This window comes from Eurypyga helias, unplaced genomic scaffold (genome assembly GCF_000690775.1).
Source record: "Eurypyga helias isolate BGI_N326 unplaced genomic scaffold, ASM69077v1 scaffold12506, whole genome shotgun sequence".
Lineage (NCBI taxonomy): Eukaryota > Metazoa > Chordata > Aves > Eurypygiformes > Eurypygidae > Eurypyga > Eurypyga helias.
In genome coordinates this window covers 394-23,042 of record NW_010258581.1, presented here as the reverse complement: position 1 = coordinate 23,042, position 22,649 = coordinate 394, and the positions used below count along the sequence as shown (strand labels likewise).

The window sequence follows — 22,649 nt, the reverse complement described above, 5'->3', positions numbered from 1 at the left end:
CGTCGGAGGACGGCGCTTCCCGTCGGAGCGCGGGGAGGGGGCCCGGGCCGCATGCCACTCACGGAGACGGGCGCTCCCCGCGCCGCAGGACCGCGCAGGAGGTCTGTGGTGACCGTAGGTTTCCGCAGCAGGTTGCATGTGGCCTTCTTCCTCGCTTAGGCGTTAGAATCTCCATGCCCAGTCAAAAACTCGTTCGTTTCAGCGCTTCTCCTAGCCTTAGGTAGGATGTGCTGGGGAGATAACTGTATCAGTGCACCCATTTCTCAGTTCTTGTTTCGTTAGCAGGACTGAATCAGTTTTGCAGCGAGGCTTCCGACAAGCCAGTCTCCCAGGTAGAGGTATGCATGATTAATGCTCATCCACACAGCCACATTCTTTGTTCTGATAATGAGAGCAAAACTTGGGTAATTCAGGCTGCTGTCTCCCATCAGCTGTACTTTGGTGGTTATTGAGAGATTTTTCTCAGCTGCTCGATAATGTTACTGTGTCAGCAGGTTTCGTTATATTTTGAAATTAAAAAAAGGTAGCTTTTTTTATATCATTTAACCAGAGCAAATCGAGTTACTTAGGGCACTATATTTGTGAAAAATAATTCCACTGCAGTATTTAGAGGTTTTTGGCATTGTTTGCACTTACTTGTAAAGACCGCGCTGCTGCTCTTCCTCTTGATGAGCACGTTTCCCGGCTTGCCCTCTGTCACTTGGAGCAGACTAACTCATTCTCCTGGTGCGTAGAGCAACGCAGGGTGTGGACAGAACTCCTCACGTGAATGTGCCGCTTGCTGCGCCAGAGAGACTCGGAACTGTTTCTGTCGGAATGGAAGGCAGCAAAGTTTATTTTTGCAAGCGATGGCAAGAGCTGGAAAATGTATAAAAGAAACGCATTTTCAGAAGACTTGAGAGCTCGTTGTATTTTATGTGGATCCTTTCAGATGTAGTGAAAATATTTGATGGGATTTGTCTTCTTAGTATTGGCCCAGCTCGCCTGCGGCAGGTCAGATAGTTCAGTTGCTTGTCTCGGTGTTACATAAGTAACTTAATCTTAAATTGGGGGAGAATGTTGATATACCATTAAATACCTGCTTGCCAATCCAATGTGAAAAAGTTTGTTTACTGAGCCTGACAGTTACTCTGACTCAAAACTGCATGCTAAATAAAGGGAAAACTCAGCCCCTTACTTACTCGTTAGGAGTAGATAGGAGTAGATGTGAGCGGGAATACAACCTGATGGTTAAGGTGCTTCATTGACAGTCAGAAGATAGGGATTTTGTTCATGTTTAAGGATTACTGAAAAATGGCAGACATGTTTTTTGTGAGCCTGATACCCACCACAGCAGGTGTGTGTTCAAGTGTATTTGTCTTTGGGAACCCAGATAAGTGGGCCATTTAAAGGACTTAGGGATTCTGAGTGCTGGATTGTCAGGAAAAATGAGCTTGAGTCACAACAGGCAGCTAGTGCTAGCGACCTTCTTTGAAGACACCGATTCTTGTCTACATGTTTGAATTAATTCACTTGTAGTTCTGGTCTCCTGTTTAAGTTCTGTGTCTGAGAAGTGATGACTTCTTCTTTCCTTACCCCTGACCTTAGCACCATGTGCATGCCCACAACTTCGTTGAATCTGTATACTTCCAGCAAGTTGACGCATATGCAGCAGTCTTTGTAGGATCAAAACTACTCTTTTCTGAAATGAGGATTGTTTTCAGGGTTTTTTTTTATTTATTTATTGATAGCTGTCAAAAGCAGCCTGTTTATATAGATTGTGGCCAATAAATGTAACTGTAATTAAAAAAATACTGAAGACTACCGTTGTGATGAATGTCATACTCGATCCTTTGACTAAAAAATACTTTTCATTTCTTGTGAGAGGCAAACCCATAAATAGTCAGAAGGCTGTGCAGTGTTGCTGATGTAGTTTTTGTGAACTTCTCATGATGCTGGTAATACCAGAAGTCATAGTGGATTTTGGATTCTACAGCATTGGCATCTCATGTTTCCTATTTAGACAGGACAAACTGGGGAAAAAAACACCCCAACCCAGTTTAGCAACTTCAGCAGTTAGTATATCTCTGATCTCACGTGCTTGTGTCCATGATTAGTTTTGTTTCATGTATGGTTGAAGAAATTTAATTTGTGAGCTACAGTACAACTTGGTCGCAAACCTTTATCCCCAGTACAGTGTCAAACCATTGTATCTTTTTTTTGTCTTGCCTTTGTTTTTTTAAGGTGATGTGTTTAGGAAATACGCTTTTTCATGGAACCAGACCCTACTTCTCTGAATTTCAGTTTCAGACGTAGCTTAGGCAGTTCTGTGCTTCTTGTTTGTGACTCTTGCTGTCAAACTTAGGGAATGGTGTTGGTTAACTCTGTTCATGCATTCGTCTCTAAATGCATCTCAAAAGATGTGAATTAGGCAAGCTTTACTCATGGTTTAGGAACCATTTTATCACTGCAGTCCAGAAGAAAAAGCGCTGGCTTTTTAGATGAAATACCACACTTGTGGACATCTTTCTTTTGTCTTAATTGTAGGTGGTACTCAAAAGAAGTCCCTAGTTAAGCTCACTGCATAAATGAGATCTATGAGTCTGTAGATTTTGACTTCTGTAGCAGTCATCAGCAGGTATTACTAGACTTGTTAAGAGCTTAAAGGGAGTTGTTTAGTCACCACAGAAAATAGAAATGATAGTCATAGGGTGTTTTAAAGGTGTATTAGTACTTGGGGTATAGAATAAACATGGATGCTTGGTGGTTTTGTTTTTAAAACTCCATCCATGATTTTGGCTATAATTTCTTAATGTGGTAATTAAAAAAGCCAAATGCTTTATGACAAAGCAGACTTAATCTTGAATTTGGTAGAAGTTGAGCTATTTAAGATTGATTTAGGATAGCCATTGTTTAAATTAGGTTTGTATAGGCAGCTAAGCATTATGGAGGTTGTAATTGTAATTTTCTTTCTTTTTCTTTCCTCCTCCCACTTCCTCCCCCTTTCAGGTTACACATGTTGAACCATGGGAAAAGGGGAGCAGAAAAACAGCAGGCCAGACAGGGATGTGTGGAGGGGTAAGTAGAAGTACGTGCCTTCTTAAATTTTTCTGTCTGGTAAATAGATTTCCCAAGCATAGCTGAAACGGGCCTGTGTGTTGGCTCAGTCCCTAGATGCAGACGTAGTTATTGTGGAGAGCTGATAGATTCCCCTCGCTGCCAGAGCGGTGGATGCGCGTAGTGTTGCTTTTTTCACGTAGCTCTGGTGGTAGATTTGGACTTCATCGTGTGTTAGTCCTCCTGTTCTTGGGATAACGTATTTCTGACTTCCTGCGTTGTCACCTAACTTTTTTTTTTCCTATTGAAAGGTGCGTGGTGTTGGAACTGGAGGGATTGTGTCCACTGCCTTTTGTCTGCTCTACAAATTATTTACACTGAAACTCACTCGTAAGCAAGTGATGGGCCTTATAACTCATACGGACTCTCCATATATTAGGGCTCTTGGATTTATGTATATTAGGTAAGTATCAATATAATCAAGTAATGACTAATGTAATGTACAGAAAGTTGTGTTAAAATTGTGTGTTCTTTTTGTACTTGAAGGTACACACAACCACCTACAGATCTATGGGACTGGTTTGAATCCTTTCTTGATGATGAAGAGGTATGTCGGCGAGGGTAATAATTTGTTTTCTTTTGTTCCTTTCCATGTTGCTACTTTAGGTTTAATTACTGTTTGATAAGGTGTTCTGTAGTTTGAAAGTTGCAATGTTTTGTACTTGTACTTTTATTAATCATTGCAGGAAGCAGGTCTGAGCTGGGATCTGGGTCATTTTTCTTGTAATTCAAAGACGTAACAATTTTCCATTGGTTGGATGTTACTGTGTCAGATACTACAAAGCCGCTTGAAAGATTTCTTAGGTGAGAGTGCGGACAGCAGGCTGTGTGACTGGGGCTTCCCTGCGGTCTTTAGAAAAAGAGTTAGTGCCAAGTGCTAAATCTGTGTTGTTACCAGGACAGGGGGAATTGGTGCTTACATAGGAGTGTGGGAAATGCATAGCAGAAACCAACATTCACCTTGAAAATTATTACCAAAATTCTCTGTGGTTATTGTTCATGTCCTGGAATAACTAAACCTAGACAGAGGAGAAGCGAACAACCTGGTTACTGCATGAGGTGGCATTGTATCTAGTAACCTTAATGGAGCTGCTGGCGGGGCGACCAAAGAAGCAGGAGCTGCTAACTCGGGATGTGCAGTAGAGAGGCTGCGTTGTTACGCAGTCCGACAGGAGAATACCTTTGGTACCACAGTCCTGATGTGCTGTCTGGAGAAAGGGAGTAGGAGCTGGTGGGTGAGGTTTCTCGGTCTGTGAACCCTAATATATGGTCTGCTACATACTGCTGAAATCTGTATTTATTGAGCAGGTTTTAAACCACCTCCTAGGTTTAAGAATGGAACAGGAAGAATCGCTTGCCCTCTTCAGCATCACAGTAGGCATCTGTTTCAAGAAATTGCAAATGTTGTAGTTGCAAATGATGTCTGAATACTTGCATTAAAAACTGTTAATTATACCTGTATCTGGCTGCAGGACCGCAGTAAATCTGCGTTTACTTTAAACCTCTTCTTTCATGCAAAGTGTTGAAAACCTGTGTGTGAAGGAAACAGCTGGTACTGCAGATAAACCTGTGTCAGTGCATGTCTCTAACAAAAATCAAACCAAATTGCTGTCTTGATTGCAGCGCTGCGATGCCCTCCGTCTGCCCCAGGTTAATCTCAGCTCTTCTCGGCCATTTGCGCTGTAACTTAGGAGGAAGATTGGAGTGGCCTCATTTTTGGGGTCCCCCAAACAACTTGATTCCCGGGACCATAAAGCAGTCACAAGTTTGATTGATTGTGAAGGTCTTAATTGGTTCATTATTCAAAGCACCTTCTTTAGTTTATGCATTTCGGTCCTTGCAGATATTAGTTATTAGCATGTATTTGTTTGTTGTTGTTTAAAACCTCCCAGTATATTTTTGTAATTAGTGTTTCTTTCCCGGCTGCTTTGAGTAGCTTGGTGTTATGTAGGAAAAGCGCTCGGGGCTGCGTATCTGAAGTTTCTTACCAGTCCTGGTCACGCTCAGTAAGATGAAGCAAATTTTTATCTATGGAATTATTTAAACCTGCCGGATTTTTTTTTTCTCCAGTTCTTAACTATGTGGAAGCAGTTCATCTTTTGTCACGTTGCTGTGAAAAAGAAAATCTTCCCAGGATACAGAGTTACTTTTCAAAATGCTCCTTATGTTTATTTTGTTTAACTGTACGTACTCTCCAGGTGCTACATTTAACTCCTTTTTTTCTTCTTTAGATCTCTGCAGCGTTTATATTTGGAAAAAACTGTATATCTGAACACTTAAATGTGTGTGAGTGCAAGCAGTTTTACATTTAGATTTTCTCTTCCTGTTTAGATAACAAATCTCACTTTCCTTGTGTGCTTGCACTATAGGTTTGGGACTGACAATAGCTGACTAACATGTCCTGAGCTGTGAGAGGGCATAGCAAGAAGGCCTTCATGCGGTAATGACCCTTTTCAGAGACAATGGTCATCATGGATTATGCGTTTCCAATTATTTGTTCATTTATTTATTTTTTTACGTCTTTCTAAATTAGAAACCTCACTGCTTCATGGCAGTTGGTTTGCTATTGCTTCCAATTCTGGTAGGATGCCATTTGGTACTAGAGGCTTTCCTATGATCATTTTTAGATAGGCAACGGTGTAGTTCTTAAATGATTTAGGCCACAGGGTTGGGTATGATGCTGCGCAGTCGCACATCCACAAAACGGAGTATTAGATACAGTTTGAGAGGACTCCTCAACTTTGTAGCATTCCAATAAAATAAGAGATCGTACTGTACAACCAGCCTGTGTAAGGGGATTTTGCATTAATCTCTTCAGCGACCGTCCCTTACCGTCCAGATGGCTGCAGGATCCATATGTGCCTGCATGCGTATATATTAAGTCCCATTCCCTATCTGTAACGTGCTGCCGAAGGATGCAGAGTTTGACTTTTCCTAAGGAAATGTATTAGAATGTGAGACAAGTAAACTTTTGTAATCATGAGACCTCATGAGGGCAGTACTGTAGCAGCAGTTTGTTGTTTTTTTTTTTTTAAAATGAGTAAAGAATATTTTTGACCATCAGGATATTTTTTGCTTATATTTTGTAGGACCTGGATGTGAAGGCAGGTGGGGGTTGCGTCATGACCATCGGGGAGATGCTCCGTTCCTTCCTCACTAAGCTTGAATGGTTTTCCACGCTGTTTCCAAGAATTCCTGTGCCAGTCCAGAAAACCATTGACCAGCAAATTAAAAGCAGACCTAGAAAAATCAAGAAGGATGGCAAGGAGGGGATGGAAGAAATAGACCGTCACGTGGAACGCAGACGCTCAAGGTCATATACGCGTTGTTGTGAAAATAAGTGTTAGCAGTTTGGTGCCGAAGTACTTGCTGCCTAAATGTGTCGTCCTTTCCCCGAGAGAGGTTTTTATGGCGGTGGGGAAAACAGTCTGTGGATGCAAACTGATGAAAATAATGAGGTTATATTTGGCATTTAAGATTAAATACAGACCGTGTAGATGAGGTGTGAAGTGGAGAGTAAAGAAGGTCCCTTAACTTAAAAGGTTGTGCTTCACATTGAATGTCTCTTACTTTAAAAGGTCTCCGAGACGATCCATCAGTCCCAGGAGGTCTCCCAGAAGATCCAGAAGCAGAAGTCACCATCGGGAAGGCCATGGATCATCTAGTTTCGATAGAGAGCTAGAAAGAGAGAGAGAACGGCAGCGACTGGAACGTGAAGCTAAGGAGAGAGAGAAAGAAAGGCGGAGATCTCGAAGCACTGATCGCACGCTAGAATGGAGGCGGAGCAGAAGCAGGGACAGATACAGAAGCCGTAGTCGAAGTCGTGACAGGAAAGGAGATAGAAGAGACAGGGATAGGGAGCGAGAGAAAGAAAACGAACGGAGCCGGAAAAAAGAGCGAGATTACGATAAGGAAAGAGGTAGCGAGAGGGAAATAAGATCAAAAGAAAGGAAAAGTAAGGGTGATGCAGAGGAGAGAAGACACAAGGATGATAAGGATGACAGAAAACACCGGGATGACAAGAGGGATTCCAAAAAAGAGAGGAAACATAGTAGAAGTCGAAGCCGGGAAAGAAGGCATAGGAGTAGGAGCCGAAGTAGGAATACAGGGAAGCGCAGCAGAAGCAGGAGCAAAGAGAAGTCAGGTAAACATAAAAATGAAACGAAAGAGAGGTCAAATAAACGAAGTAGAAGCAGAAGCAGGGGAAGAACGGATAGTGTCGAGAAGTCTAGAAAACGAGACCAGAGCCCCAGCAAAGAAAAGTCTAGAAAGCGTAGCAGAAGCAAAGACCGTTCCCACAGACACGATCACAGTGACAGCAAGGACCATTCAGACAAACACGATCATCGAAGGAGCCAAAGCACGGAACGAGAGAGCCAAGAGAAGCAACATAAAAACAAAGATGAGACTGTGTGAACTCTTTCAGAAGTGGATCACATTGAATCCTATTAAATGTTTGATTAAATCCTGCTTATTTTTTCCTAAATTTGAGATTGTGCAGTAGTTGATGAGCACTCTTCTCCAACCTCCCTCTAGGCTGCAGATTGTCATTTCCTATTTTGGGTAGGGAAGTGCCTTTGTAAACCCATCCGATGCATTGACGGTTTCAAACCATTTGTTCAGTTCAGCTCGTAATGCGGAGGTCGTTCTCGCATTTTTATTGTTCAGATGTTTCTGAAATGTACAGTCTGTACAGATGTCCTGAAAATGTTTTAATTCCCTTGGCATGGTTGCCACGTTGGTTAAATTTGTATGAGGCAATAAACTGCCACTAATTCTACTTCCCTTTTGTAGACGTGGAATTTTGGTTTGTACCCTGGCGTTGGCACGGAACGGTACGGCTCTGAGGGATGGATCGTGAATGCGTACTGTCGCCGGGCTGTTTACCTGCATACCGTGTACACTGAGGGCTGCAGATCTGGAACTAACGGTTACCTCCACTGCACCTGCTGGTGTTTTCGAAAGCTTTCGGAATGCATTGTGTTGCTGGTCACCACCGGTGTTACAGTGCCAGCGGACTTTCCAGCTGACAGTGGGTTTGACGCCGAGACTGAGAGTCTGTTGGGGCTTGTTTAGTTAATCCTTTAGAAAGGCTACCTCAAACGTACACTGTAAAGGTTGATGGATGAGCACCGCAGCCATCTATGCATTTTGTTTGGGAAAAAAAATCCGTGTAAGCTTTCATTTTTTTTAAAAACCCCACAGTTTATCCATTTGTGGTCTTTCAGTGTTTTTGCTCCGCAGCTGCACTCTGTCATTTATGATAATCCTGGGCTAATAAAGGCATTTAAGATGGGAAGAGGGAGGTAGGAAGAAGAAAATTATTATGGAGGATTTCAGTTTCAAGCTTCCAAAGCGTTTTTATAAGTGTAAACATTTAAAATAAGAATTTACCTGATAGTGTCCTTTTTAAAGTCATATTTTCTACAAACAGTAAGGATTGCAGTTTGTGCTAAACGTTTCATCTGGCAGATTTTTTTTTTTTAACAGGTTGTTAGAAGCAAAAACCAAAATGCATTATAGAAAAATCCTGTCGTTAAAGTGCAAGTCTATTTGATAGCTTATTCTGATGACTTGTATACTGAGTGAGGAGAACCATCTGGAATAAACTCTCAATTGATTCCTTTGTATTGGGTGTCAGCTTTTCCCTGCATGTTCATTGCCAGTTGAAGAGTGTTTGGGCTCATCCATGTTTCGTGACACTTTGTAAGAACAAGGGATTTTTCACAATCCATACCTTAGGAGGAAGACTTGGCTAAGAGAGAAATGTAGCAGCCCAGAAACAGGAAGAATGTTATGTGTGACTCACTCGTGATCATGAAGTGACCTAAAGGTAGACATAATTGAATGTTTGTGCCTTTTCTTGCTTCCGTGTGATGCAGGTCATCTAGGTATGTTACACATCAAACAGTGCTTGAATATCCAACAATGCACTTCCTTCCATAGTATTCAAAGAAGCAGAAATAACAAACTCAATTTGTTCTTTCCCCCTGCTCTTACTGTTTTCTGAACTGTTGGTCTTTGTCGCCTTGATCCGTAGTATTAGATACCTTACAGTACCGAGGTGGTTCAGGTAGTCTCTCTTCTGTTTGGGGGGTCTGATGTTAAATCTCAGCTGGAAACAAAGCTTAACCTTCAGGAAGTTATTTCCATTGCAGTGTAAAACTAAAATACTGAGCTGTCATTTAACAGGGGAGGTGAAAAACTGCATAGGCCACGTAAGAAATACCCTGGCTAGCAGATCTTTAGAACTGGCTTTGCAGTCTGCCGGGGCATCGCGTGGGTTCTGTCAAAGCAACGAGGACAGCCTTAATTCAGCTTTCGTGCCACTTGGAGGCTTCTGCTCTCAGGAGTTTTTAACCTTCAGCCTGTGCGTTTCTGCAACAAGTGCGTTCTCGGGCAGGGAGACTGCCAAGGTCTCAGGGAAAACGGGTTACTGATGTCCAGTTGTTCCTTCGGTGCTCCTCTGCTGGGCAATAGAGAAAGAATGGTTTATTGGCAGGCAAAATCCAGATATTTAAGGAATGATCTTTGGCCCGAAAGTGGAGAGAGCTGCCTCGTTACAACAAAGGCAGCAAACGTTTTGATGCAGCTTGTGCAAGACCAGCCCGTGCCAGTACCTCTTGAAAGAGCAATGATGTGAGGACTTTGCTTTTATTTTTCAATGACTAGTCCTTTCTGACGTTTGGATTGAAGTTGATCTGCATTACGTATGTGAGCGAGCGGCCTAATGGCTGGCACAGTGCTCGCGACCGACCAAGACCGCGAAGAGCAGTAAAACCCAGACACTTGTCCCGAGTTACCACTGGGATCTAGTATCTTGCCGCTCTCGGGCTTGTGTCTGGGGACTCTAGTTTCTTTCTGATGCCGTTTGATTTCACGTGACCTTCCCCAAAACCAGCAGGAACAGATCCGCAGACCTTGTACAAAGCACCTCTGATGAGAACTGGCAAGAGGAGCGAGTCCCCGGTGCCGACCGGCCTGAAGCCAGTCGCTGGCAGTACAGCCGCAGAGGGTGTTTGCCTCCCACTGTAGCGTATTGCAGGGATCTGACTTGGAACCGTAACGGGAGTGGTGTGGTAGTCTTGCCTGTACCAAAAAGGTGACTTGAGTGGCAGGGGAATTGATCACATCACGGGGGCGGGGTGCTCAGTACACCGTGCAAACCCATGGTTTTCATACTTCCATTTATATGCTGGTGAAGAACTGTGGATGAGCTCATACTGTAGTGCTTACAGCGGAATACTGCTGCGCTGGCGGTAGGCAAACGGCACCTCGAAGAGTCAGCTGAATTCTGCTGGCCTGGGTAGATGCCTGAGCCCTTTCTGCAGGGCTGTGGAGGGCGCACAACACCCAACCCTACCCACTGTGAAGCAGGGTGAAACGGCAGGTAAGTGCTGTTTCGGGGCTTTGCCACGTCATTGCCCTTGTACCACCACCTGCAGTTTCTCCTTTACCCAGCGAGAGCTGGATGTGGGAGAACACTGCTTAAATCTCAGCAATTCTGGGTCAAAGCTGAAACCAGCTAAAGGACAGATTTTTGCCAGCTTCGTTCCTGCACTAAAACCAGCCTATGTGAGTTTTGAGCTATTCCGTGTCAAATACAACTGCAAGTAATTTGTGTCTGGAACAATACACAGACTTTTTTTACAAGTGTTCATCTCTGTATAACTGCCACCAATACATCGTTAAAGCTATCCATTTAATTGACATTTTTAATTAGGTAAGCATTAATGAAGACCTCTATAATGAACTAACCTAGGTGTTTCTAATCACGTGATTTGTTAGTGTAAGTGATTTCACAGACACTGTTGTGCAACCATTCATTTTACTGAGCGTAGCAGTAAGCTGCCTACCTCCGAGTCTTCAACAGGAATTGTCTTGATTCTCAAAATTCTTTTAGGAGGTTTGGGGGGTTGGGTTTTTGTTTGTTTTAACTATCATTTCATGGGGTTTTGTTGGTTGGTTGTGGTTTTTGCTTCATGAAGCCCAGAGCTTCATACTAGTAAGCAGTATAGAAACTGCATCGATGAAAACACTACATCTGATTGTCCTTTCCAGGCATCTTAAGTCGGCATGACCGTGAAAAAGCATTTGCCTCCCTCTGGAGAGAACCTGAAGCTAACCCAGATTGGAGTGCTGTAACCGTCTCGGTGAGCACCAGTGACATTTCACATACCAGCAGTGGTGTTTATCACTGGACAGCGTCTAATGCCCGAGTTACAGCGCTGCACCGTGAACACAGCCGCCGTAGGAGGTGTGGATCTAGCTCGACTTGGCTGTGTTGCTTTTCCTCCCTGTTTTGGTAAATTGTCCATGTCTTCTAACTACTTTTTAGAGCCTTTTTTTTTTTTAACAAAGGAGTTAAATTTCAAGATTTTAATCTTTGTTTCAGCCTTTACTATGTCACTGGTAAACTAGGTCTAGAACACACCTACTGATTAATAACTGTCTTGGAAGAGCTTTTAAACCTGCTTGTTTTACAGGGCAAATTACAGTTCAGGATTACAGACAGCTCTCAGTGTTCACCTGCGTTCGAAAAATTACCTCATCAGCTGGGGCTCAAATCTGATGTCCTGGGTTAGACTGCAGACGTAGCTCGCTGCTCAGCATCCCTCCTCCCACTGCTCAAACGGCTGGGACTGTTGCAGTCAAGCACAGATGTCGTCTTTCCAGCTTCAGGGAAAGAAAGACGGAGAAGAGGGTTTAGGGAGAATGCTGTTAACCTTAACATCCAGGAGGGCTGAAGGACAGCGGCCAAGAGGAGACAGTCAACCTGGGGGGTGAAGTCAGCAGTGACTTCTTGCCATCCTTTTGAGACACGGGTAGTAAATAGTCCAGACCACCAGTACTTTTGTTGGAGAATGCGCAATTTTAGCTAGCAGAAAAAGTACTTGAGAGATGGACGGTATCTTGATCTGTTTGGATTTTGAGGGCTTTTCTAGGGATCTATAGGATAGCATTAGAAAAGGCTTAATGAAGTGAAAGATGGGTTTATTATAAATGGGAGAGAGGACAAATCAGTATTAGAGTGGGAGTAGAAAATATGAGGTTCCTGAGTAAATGTGACAGATTTTAACAAATCCGTTACAGTTAGGACATACCCGATTGGTGAAGCTTCTCCTTCCAATCCCAAAGATTTAAGCGGCAGGAAAAGTTTGCTTAATACATCTTAATCTGAGTTAGACTCTCAGCACTTACTTCCCTACCTGTGCCAGGATTTCCATCTGGGTGTGTTGGCTCTGCACTGCGCTGTCCTCTGTAGATGACTGTAAGGGGATGCAGAAATAAGGGCAATTTAAGTTACGGAAAAGCAACGGTTTTGAGAAATGTTTGTTTCAGTGGCTGCTTTTGAAGTTGTTTCTGGTGGTTTACAGAGGCGAAGAACCCACAAGACTATCCTGTTGAAACACCAGAAGATAGAAGGTAGAATAGGTTAAGGTAAGCAAGACCCTTTTACTAAAAATGAGACATATGACATAGTGGAACTTGTAGTGGGATATGGCCAGGCTATGAGAGATAAGCCTGCCTGTAGTTACGTGCTTCTAGAGACACAGTAAATGCTATGGCTGTGTAGAATGCATGAGGGACAGGCCACTTGTAGGTAAGGTGTTTTTTCATTACACATTACAAGGTGGGGAGGTGAGACAACCCTGTGTGACACTAACACGAGCCTTAACTATCAAATATACGTGTAGTCTGCATCTTATTTGGAGCTACATGATGCTGACGTTTTACAAACGTCATGGATTTGGAATGAATGTACTGCATGCTCTTACCTACTCCAACAGAGCTGCTAGAAGAGGTCACTGAAATGACATGAAATAGCAGGATAAATGTTAGGTGTCAAGTTGTACACTGCAATGTTAGTCGTCTGTAGAATACAGTCCGTGCTATACAACTGTGCAATCCCAGATAGCAGTAGTTTTGTAACAGATTAAATGTATCCCCTGAGAAAGAAATCCCAAGGAAATCACTACCACTTTAAACAATTTTTACTTAAAATATGCACTAAAGAGTGGTTCTTCAAGGTTCTTGATTTGGTTTTTTAATTAAAAATAATTCTCTTAAAAAAATTATAAAACAAAGCAATTAAAAATCCTTATTTGCCTCTGTATTGTAACCACTACTGATCTCCCAGATGAACATTAACTTCCCGGTATTCACCAGGTTAGGAGTGATACTATTAAAAGGCATCTGTGTAGGTAAGTATGACCAGTCCCAAAACACTCCCGTGAAGTCCCCATCACACATACTGCAAGATAGCACCCATAAAGTTTACTCTGGAGTCAACGCTAGAATAGAAAAGTTCTGCTGTGTTCCATCGGGTCCCGTGGACTTGTGCACCTTCAGGTTCCTTAGCTGCTTCTGAATCTGATCCTCACTGGATCAGGATCATGGGCAGTTCTCCATTCTCCCAGTCCCTGCCCTTGCCTTCCGTGACTTGGGGGTATGGCTCACGTCTTTGCCAGTGAAGGCTAAGGCAAAAAAATCATTGAGCACCTCACCCTTCTCCATGTCTGGGAAACCAGCTCTCCCACTTCCTTCCACACAGGGCCCACATTTTCCCACATTAGGAGTATTGTTAGTATCACTATAGGTTTTATTTATATTATTACATAGTTCTTATCTCAACTTTACGAGCTTCCCTTGTCTTTTCCTCCGACTCTCTTCCTGCACTGGGAGAGGGAGGTGAGCGAGCCTCTGTGTGGTACTTAATTGCCAGAGGAGGTTAAACCATGACAGTTCATTTTGGCACCCAGTGTGGGCTCGAGAGTGTTGAGATAAGAACAGATGTGATTAGTGTGTGATCAGTATTCGGTACAGCGATGTGGTGGTGGCTGATCCAGACACTGTGTTTGGAGCTCTTTCAGTTGGTAACAAAATGATGGGATCTACTACCTTACGTGTTCCTCATTATCCTGTCTTACACTCTCAAACCAGGTTGGGGGGTTTGGTTAGGCTGTTCGGTGTATTGCTGATGTTGGGAGGAATCCTCTATCTGTATTTAGTATTGTCAGTCCCCTGGTACAAAATACTACCCTGGGCCTTGAAAGGCAAGTCCCGTGGTGACACGGCACCCCAGAAAGAATTGAGTCAGACAATGGGACTCACTTCCAAAACAGCCTCATAGACACTTGGGCTGAAGAACACGGAATAGAGTGGGTGTATCACATCCCCTGCCATGCCCCTGCCTCGGGGAAGGTCTAACGGTGCAAGTGGTTCTTTTTTCTCTGCCAACCTTTGTGTGTTTTGCCCCCAAATTGAATAAAAATAGAAGTTTAAGTCACTATCTTCCAATAAAAAGGTCCAGTCAGCTTTACCACATTTAAAGGATCCAAAATAAATTGAAGAATACACTGCTGCTTACCAGTAGTGTAACTGAATTCATCGCCTATAGGACTCTGCCCTGCCTCACTATATGCCAAGTCAGTAGTGAGATACGTAAAGCTGCAGTCTGCCTGGAAATAGCATTGAGTACGTGGTGTGTTGCGGTGCACTTCCAAGCCATTGTCACACACAATAATGACCAAAACTGACACTAGACCATGATATCAGCAAGCGGCCAAATTCATCCTCTTCAATTGATATATTCACCAGTGCACCAGGAACTGAAGATTTAAAAAAAAAAAAAAAAAAGAAAGAAAGAAAGAAAAGAATTGTAATCAGAGTATCAGAACAGTCTTATTGAAGTTATACTTTTGGGGAATAAAGGAAAATGAGGAATACATAGAATTATTCTACTCAGGTTGAACCGTTCTGTTAAGAAAACAGCAACCTGTCTGCCTTCACAGAGGATGCTACTTACATTTAGAGGAAAACTGAGTGTGATTTTTGCAGAACAAAATAAATGCTACCTTCATGTCTTACAGAAAAGAGATGGGCTTAAGGAGCTCCTGTGAACAAAAATGGTGGCACCAGGTGGTATTTCAAAAGGAACTCACAAATAGTGGGTTTGTATGACAATCAGAATACTGGCTTGAGTAGCAGTTGGCACCCAAAAACCTTTATGTGACAACCCTTTATATACTGGTATGAAACTCACAGGCTGTGTCTCAACAGAGCTGTGCTTTGCTTAGGTTTCCTTTCTGGTGGCATACCAAAACATCACGTTAAACTGTGAACTCCGTGGCTTTTGCTTAAATAACATTTACTTTCTTTCTAGTTCAAAAAGTTTAGCTTGCTGCTATTAGAATGAATATACATGATCTAGCTTAAACACTATTGGCTGAGAAGATTACAGCCCACAGCTTAAGAGTTGTCTCTTGCTTAAAGCTCCCGTTAGATCCAGCTCTGAGTGGTTCACATGGATGATCTCTAAGTCATATCAGTGAGAAGTCAAAATGAGACAGGTCACATCAATTAATTCAGTAAACAACGTTGTGTCTTTAAGGTAGCACAAGAAGGATTAGGTTTTGCTTACGTGGGCAGTTCACCTAACAGGTCAGGAAGCAATAACCTCCGACACGGCAGTGGTGCTAAGTTGTGGAAGCAAGCAGCCTTTTGTCCTGACAAAGCTGCTACCTCCGAATGGTCTACGACTGCATCTTAATTTAGCCTAGTGGTGCTACTTCAGCAGAGTGTGGTTATTTGCTGACCTTTCTAAGTAATGACTAGATTTAGCCTAGAACAGTTCTCAGGTTAGGGCCAGTCCTCAATGCTATTTCCTCACAGATTTCTCCCAATCTGTTTGCGGCAGACCTGACCTTGCAGGACAGGTCTGTTACTCCTTACACTGCACACTCAGAAAACTGGCTTCAGAACAGGCACTTCTGGTAAGAGGAAAACGCAGGCTTACTGGTTCAGCCAACAAGATATACACCCTTGCACGTTTTTCTCACAGGCATATGGATCAAGTGTAGACTATTATCCCTGACACAGGGATAGGGATATGGCAGAGCTCATGCACCAAGTTCAGAAGCAGAAAGAGCTATTTGAGAACCACCCGTGAATTGTAATGGGCTAATTTACATTTGAAACTAAAGAAACAGATGTTGAAATGCCATGAACTGTATGAGGATGAATGACACATACTAGATTTTAAGCTTACTGCATCAGTAGGCTCACTGGATCGTCGTACGCTGTGGCAGAAACGGAGTGAGCCCTCCGAGTGAGCCTCACTGGAGTGATGGCACCATGCAGGAGGCAGATGGGCTACACTTCAGCTTCCAGCGTCCACTGGAGGCTGTCACACTATGTCAGAGCTCCTTCTGTTGGCATCCAAGAAACAATAGCTCTTAAAGCGCTGCTATTAAAAGCTACTTGGGCATCTGCTGGTGCCTTAAGACCTACTGGATATCAGTTTGGAACACACAAAGGAAACCAAACCATATGGCCTACAGACACGACCTTTTTCCTAACTTGCAAACTAAATACAATTTCTGTGTGCAGACCTTATCCTCATTCATATTAAAGTGATTTTTTGTTTTAAGAAATCATGCTAGTTGTACACTGTCACAACGCTGTCTGTTGAAAGTCCTTGCTTTGTTTGAATATTTGCTTCTCGCAGTTAGAAAATTCCTCAAATCAGACTAAGCTTGTGTAGTCCTTACCCAGGCCTGCCCTAGGTAAAACTTCAGTGGTTGTTACTAGTACCTTTGCCTCAGTAATATTCATTGAACTTGGACATGTCACCTGAACTTTCACAAACTTTGAGACGGGGGTAAAAATTATATGATCTTAAAATGTACCCAACATATCTTTGAAAAACCTAACACAGTCACACATACAGATACGTATTTCCTGGTATCTATTTTAAGGCTTACTTGGTTTCAGGAAAGAAAAATTCTTACTTGTTCTTTGGTTATATGTGACATCATCTCCAGATATCCCACTGACATTCCAGACACATGCCTTGCTAGTATAGAGAGTTCCTGGATCTAGATTTGTAAATATCCAGGAGGCACTGGTGGTGTTCTCCTTCAGCATTCTGCTCCCACGGTCCCATCTCACGAGGGACCCAGAGAATCCCGCTGCCATTTACACAGCTTTCCAGCTCACTGCAACGGAGTGACAACTCGTAGAACTACCAGAACTGGAGTAGCCAGGGCTGTTGAGAAAGAACACCAGTTAAGCTTTTGGGTTTTGGCAATACTGTTTGAAAGGGCCACCCTTGAAACGTGTACACAGAACAACAATCACCAAACTCCGAGAGGCAAATTCAGTGACACCAAAAGGAGAAGACAAGTTAGAATAAATATGGAAAGTGAATTGGTGCATCCATTAAAATATGACATGTTTTGTGAAACGAATGTCACATAGAAAGTATGAAAGGTGGAGTGTGTAGAAGAATGAAAACCAGCGAGAAGATACTGCATTTCCTGTCCTCTAAGTTTTACATTGTTGTCTTATTTTGTACTTTTAGTTTTTTCTTCATTTCTTCCATTCCCTCAGGTTACATCTTTTAAAAAAAAGTTAAAATAAAATAAAAGATGTTAAAATAAAATCCAATTTTGTTAAATAAAATACATTCATACAAATTCTAGTAAAACTTCCTATTAAATATTTAATATATACCACTGTAAAAAAAAAAAAAGATGCTTGCATGAATGCTTTATATTATAACAACATTAAAGAGTTTAAAATAAGAATTTGAAAGTCCACCTGTTTCTGCTTTTCTGAAAGGTGAAGGCTGGCTTTTTCCTCCTGGATGTATGGATCTGATAGCGATTCTGTACAAGGTGGCCGGTCTCAGTCCCGTCACTGTTCCTGGGGAATTTAGAAGTGCAGCTGGAGTAAAGGAGTCTCCTTCTTGTGCAGATAACCAGCAGCCCCAGGTACTGACCTCTGTGATACTGTTGCTAGGCTTTGAATAAGCTTGGTCAGTAACAGGTATGTCCAGAGCTAAGCCAGAAATAAGGACAGACTTGCTGAAATTGGGGAACTCAGCCCTGTGAAACACTACGTGCTCTGAACATTGCACAAACACTGGTCGGGACAAACGGCCTACTCTTGCTAGGAATATTTTAAATTTAAGTTACGTGATGTTTAAATTAACATTAACCAAATACACAGAACTTTGAGACCAACTTTCATCTTTCAATAAAAATATTCTAGTACCCTTGAAATCACTATTGAAAAAGACCATTATTTAACCTAGGCTGCACCAAGGGATGTCTTTTTTGTCTTCCCCTATAGCAAATGAACTGTACTGGATGTTTACAGAAAGCAATATACAAACCAATATATGCAAAGAAGCGGACTTTGTACAACAGTCTGAAATAGGATGACGAATCACAGGCATTTCTCTTATCAGAGAGCAACGTGCAATAATTTAGTTTGGAAGGGACCGTGGGAAATCATCTTATCCCACCCCCCTGCTCAGAGCAGATATACTTAGATAGACAGTAACACAATACATCAAATACTGCAATTAAATGCTTTTATGCAGCAGGCCATTCAGAAAGAGCTCTTGTGTACTGCCTGTGTGGACTGCAGTCACAGAAGTAATAACAGAGAGTGTGTTTCTTAACCACAAGTAATTTATGCTCAGTAATCAGGATTTTCAGACCCACATCAGCATATATAAAGTCCATGTATTGCAAGATTGCAAAAAATGCACTAGAAGAGAAAAAATTTGAAAATGAAGGTGTTTCCCACCTAAAATTAAGAAAAGGAATGAAAAATTATTTGGGACAAAAGTATGCACCTTGAGGCAAACTTACTTATAGCAAGGCAGCTGATTTGGGATTTCAGAGACCCTAGCAAGTACTACACACGGTTATATACTCCTGAGCATTATGCCTGCTTGGCCCAAGCATTTTCTGATCCAGCTACAGCCAGACACCCTCTTTTGCCCCATTTGTAGAAATGGTAACATGTATCTTCTATGGCCGTGTTTATGGAACGTTTGCAGGTGTGTCTTTCACAATCTTTGAGCAAACCACTGCACTATGATTTTCTTTCTGCTTTTAAAATACTGTCTTTAGTAACAATTTATAAAAATTTCTGTGCAGGAAATCCTTAGGCAAATCTGAGGGAGTTGCTTGCCTAGCAGTCAAATAGAGAACTTACAGCATATGATTTATATCAGAAATAAACTCAGAACATTAATCATTAATACCTGTTCTTCCACAACTAAGCTAGCACTGGGGGGGTGGGGTGGGGTGGGGTGGTGTTATACTTCCCAGGATAAACACTGCTACTTTTTATTTTCATTTTTTATTATAATAATTACTTCTATAAGAAACAAATTTACTGGCAAAATAATGGCTATTCCTACAAATTACCAATGAAATTATTTTAAAAACAGAATTTCAACAGAATATTTTTTCAATTACATTTCAGTGATGAGATAAAAAACCACTTCTGTGTATGTAGATTCTTCCTCAGTATCCATCAGTTACTTATAAGCTACAAGGCCTTTTGCGAATTAAACAAAAACACCATTTATCAGCATCAGTACTGAAAAACCTATAGCTTCTGTCAAAGTTTAATCCCAGCTAACAACAAAGTACCACACAGCCACTCGCTCCCCTACCCACCTTCCCCAACAGTGGAGGAGGAGAATCAGAGGAAGAGACAAAGAAACTTGTGGGCTGAGATAAGAACAAGCTAATAATTGAATATAAATGAATAAAATAGTGATACGGATAACACTAAAAATACTAACAATACCAGCAATAATGTATGATGAAAATAATGGAGAATAAAAAAAATTATACAACTGCTCACCACCCACCCACCCACAGACACAGCCAAGTCCTGAGTAGCAAGAGTCAGAGCCTGAGAGCCAGAACTCTAAAGCAATCGCAGCAGAGTCTGAGCAAGTCCGAAAGAGAGACCACACCAGCGTCCGAGCGAGCCCCACAAGCGACAGCATGACTGAGGAAGCCAACCAGCCCACCGCCACCAGCCGACTGACTAACGTGGCCCCTGGCCCACCCCAAGCTTATGCCCCGAGCATGATGTACTATGGAATGAAATACCCCTTTGGTCAGCTGCTTGAGCTGTGTGTCCCCTGCACTGCTTGTAGCGAGAGAGCTGGGAGTGCAGCTGCAGTATCGGAAGCGGAGAAAGACCTTGAATTAGTGCAAGCACTCCTTAGTAATGACTAAAACCACCAGTGTTATTAGCACTCTTCAGGGCAAATCCGAAACAGCCTCATCCTAGCTGCGAAGAAAATGAACTCTGTCCTGACTAAACCCAGCACAGCTTCTCATCTGCATTGGCAAAGTGTAGATAGATGATTTAGAAAGCTGCAGTCTGAGCAAGCTGTGTGTGGCAGGTCAGAGAAATGTATATATTAAAAAAAACCAAAGCAGAGGGGAAAAGGAGCTAATCATGCCAATACTGAACTCAGCAGAAGTAATAAAAGACTTCAGCAAGAATGGCATTACAGTGAAACATCCTGGATAAAATCACAGTCCTACAGAGGTCAAGGGAAATTGTAATTCACAAGGCTTCTTTTACTAACCTGCTGACTGCATAATCTGTGTTTCTGTAAGAATAATTCCATTCTTGTCAATGGCTTCTGCTGGTATAGCATAAATACATTGGGAATGAATGAGGGTACAGTTCCTTTAAGTGCAACTTCACTAAAATGAGGGGGCAATGAACGGCCTACAGTATTTACACTTGTAGCTGTAAGAAGAGGCTCTTGAAAATTTGGGCCATCCGAGATAAATGTTTCATGACGTCACATCATATATAGACAAAGGGAAACCTAAAAAAAAATATAATCATTATTGAAAAAACATTTCAGCCATTCCTGAATTTATGCAAGTCTTGACAAGAAGATTGTTCAGTGCCTTATCAAGCATCTATGTGACCTAATTTTCAGAATACAGGCACTCCACTGAATTTGGAGTGCTGTTGCTCGTGTTCACTTTTGTAATCCGTTAATTACTGAAATAACTGCCGCTTGCGCCTATAATATCATGCTGTGCTGATGGCTGTTTTTCTTAAAACCCCCATATGCTGTGGTCTAATTATTATTAGAAATACTGGGTATAATCTGTACGTGAGTGTCAACAGTATTCTGTACTTGAATAGGATTGAATGCTTGTTCTGTAAATTATGAAAAGGATGTGTTACAGTGTGTCCAGAGACTGCAATAACATGGCTGCAATGATAAAGCATTTAGGACTTTTGACACTGCCTGAACATGCACTATCACCAGAGAATGAATGATTCCTGAGAGCATTTCTTGTAATCTTGCATTCCTCGTATTTTAAACTGGTCAGCATTCACACTTAAGGCAATAGGTGCTGTAGGCACAAAATATAAGATTGAACACAGTATAAAATGTTGTAAAATATTGGAAATATTTGTGTTTAGGAGATCATGCTTCTGGGGTGTTTTTGGGGTTGTTTTGGTTTTAATTAAAAAGATAAAACAAATAACTGCCTTCAAATATGGGAGCGTTTGAATCTTATTTGTAGGACAGCTATGTTGGCAATGAATAGCAGTTCGTCCAGCTGAGTGTGCTCCCCGACTCATGCTAGTGTCAAGGCATAAGTGGTCTGCCAGAACCTTTGTGTGCATGTCTGACAGAATTGGGACTCCTAAAAATGAGGTTTAAAATTTGTAAATATATCAACATAGATTTTTCTAAAGCTGAATCAAGCCTGACAACAATTTTTGTTTATAAAGCTGCTAGAACTTACAGAATGTTCTACTAGAAATCATGTGTGTGTTCTCTTCAGACCTATTAAAAAATAAGCAGGCAAAACCAAAATAGCATTTTGAAATAATATAACCTGTGTTAGCTGAAAAGAGCTGAAAAGGGAGATGTAAAAATATTAGAAGTACAAAGTAAAGTATTTTATTTGGAAAATTAAAACCTAATAATGTTAGTAACAACAATAACTCAAAATATTACATTTTTAAAACACATTTTACTGATATGATGTATTTGGTCAGATTTTTTTTAAGCACAGGAAGTTTACAGAGAGATTTGGTACAGGTATGCAGATCGTATTCTTCATTTTCCTCTCCAAATCTGCCTATTGATCTAGTTTTCAGTTGTTGACAGACTTCAAAAGACATTGGGTCCAAATATTTTTATTTTTCAGTCACTTGTAAACACCACAAAAGTGTAATTGTACCAAAATACGAAGTGGGTGTCAGATAGTCTCCACCCTAACTTTTAGTTTACTCCTGTAAGGAGTAAAATATCATTCTTGAAAATAGTTTTAAAGCGAGTTGCACTCAGCATTTCCAGGCAGTTGAAAAGCAGTCCAATAAATATTAATGATTTACTTTTTGCACCGTACCTCTTTCCAGAACTTTGTTCTTCACACGGGGATGAGCTCCGGCCAGTCCCAGCCGTAAGCAGGCATACTGTGCAGCAGCGCGGTCTCCGTGGGTATTTCTGCCCGGGGAGGAGAGGAGTGCTCTCAGGTTCGGCCCGCCCCGAGGGCCTACAGCCCGCCGGCGGTCAGCGAGGGGGGCGGCATCGCTCCGACACAGCGCGGAACCGCGGGGCGGGCGGGCGGCCGCGGTTTCTCCCTCCTGCCACAGGATGCAGTTGCTGTATTGCTTACACAAGGTTCATAAAATAATTAAGCCCAAGGTAAACTCGAAATTTGCTCCTCAGCTCTTTACCTATT

The 22,649-nt window shown here is 42.0% G+C and overlaps 2 protein-coding genes across 2 annotated transcripts; one reads left to right on the top strand and one right to left on the bottom strand.

Moving 5' to 3' along the window:
- Nucleotides 1-2,985: 2,985 nt before the first annotated feature.
- PRPF38B (pre-mRNA processing factor 38B) lies at nt 2,986-7,876 on the top strand (the record flags this gene model as incomplete). Its single annotated transcript, XM_010154395.1, has 5 exons — nt 2,986-3,057; nt 3,348-3,499; nt 3,583-3,643; nt 6,186-6,409; nt 6,675-7,876. Coding segments are annotated over 5 exons (1,347 nt in total), but the record flags the coding sequence as incomplete, so codon positions are not given.
- Nucleotides 7,877-11,677: 3,801 nt separating this feature from the next.
- Nucleotides 11,678-21,816, bottom strand: FNDC7 (fibronectin type III domain containing 7; the record flags this gene model as incomplete). Its single annotated transcript, XM_010154394.1, is given in 11 exon segments — nt 11,678-11,772; nt 12,306-12,365; nt 14,468-14,613; nt 14,615-14,708; nt 16,890-17,146; nt 17,642-17,648; nt 17,701-17,940; nt 20,513-20,590; nt 20,593-20,681; nt 20,683-20,761; nt 21,798-21,816. Coding segments are annotated over 11 exon segments (1,164 nt in total), but the record flags the coding sequence as incomplete, so codon positions are not given.
- Between the last annotated feature and the right edge of the window lie 833 nt (nt 21,817-22,649).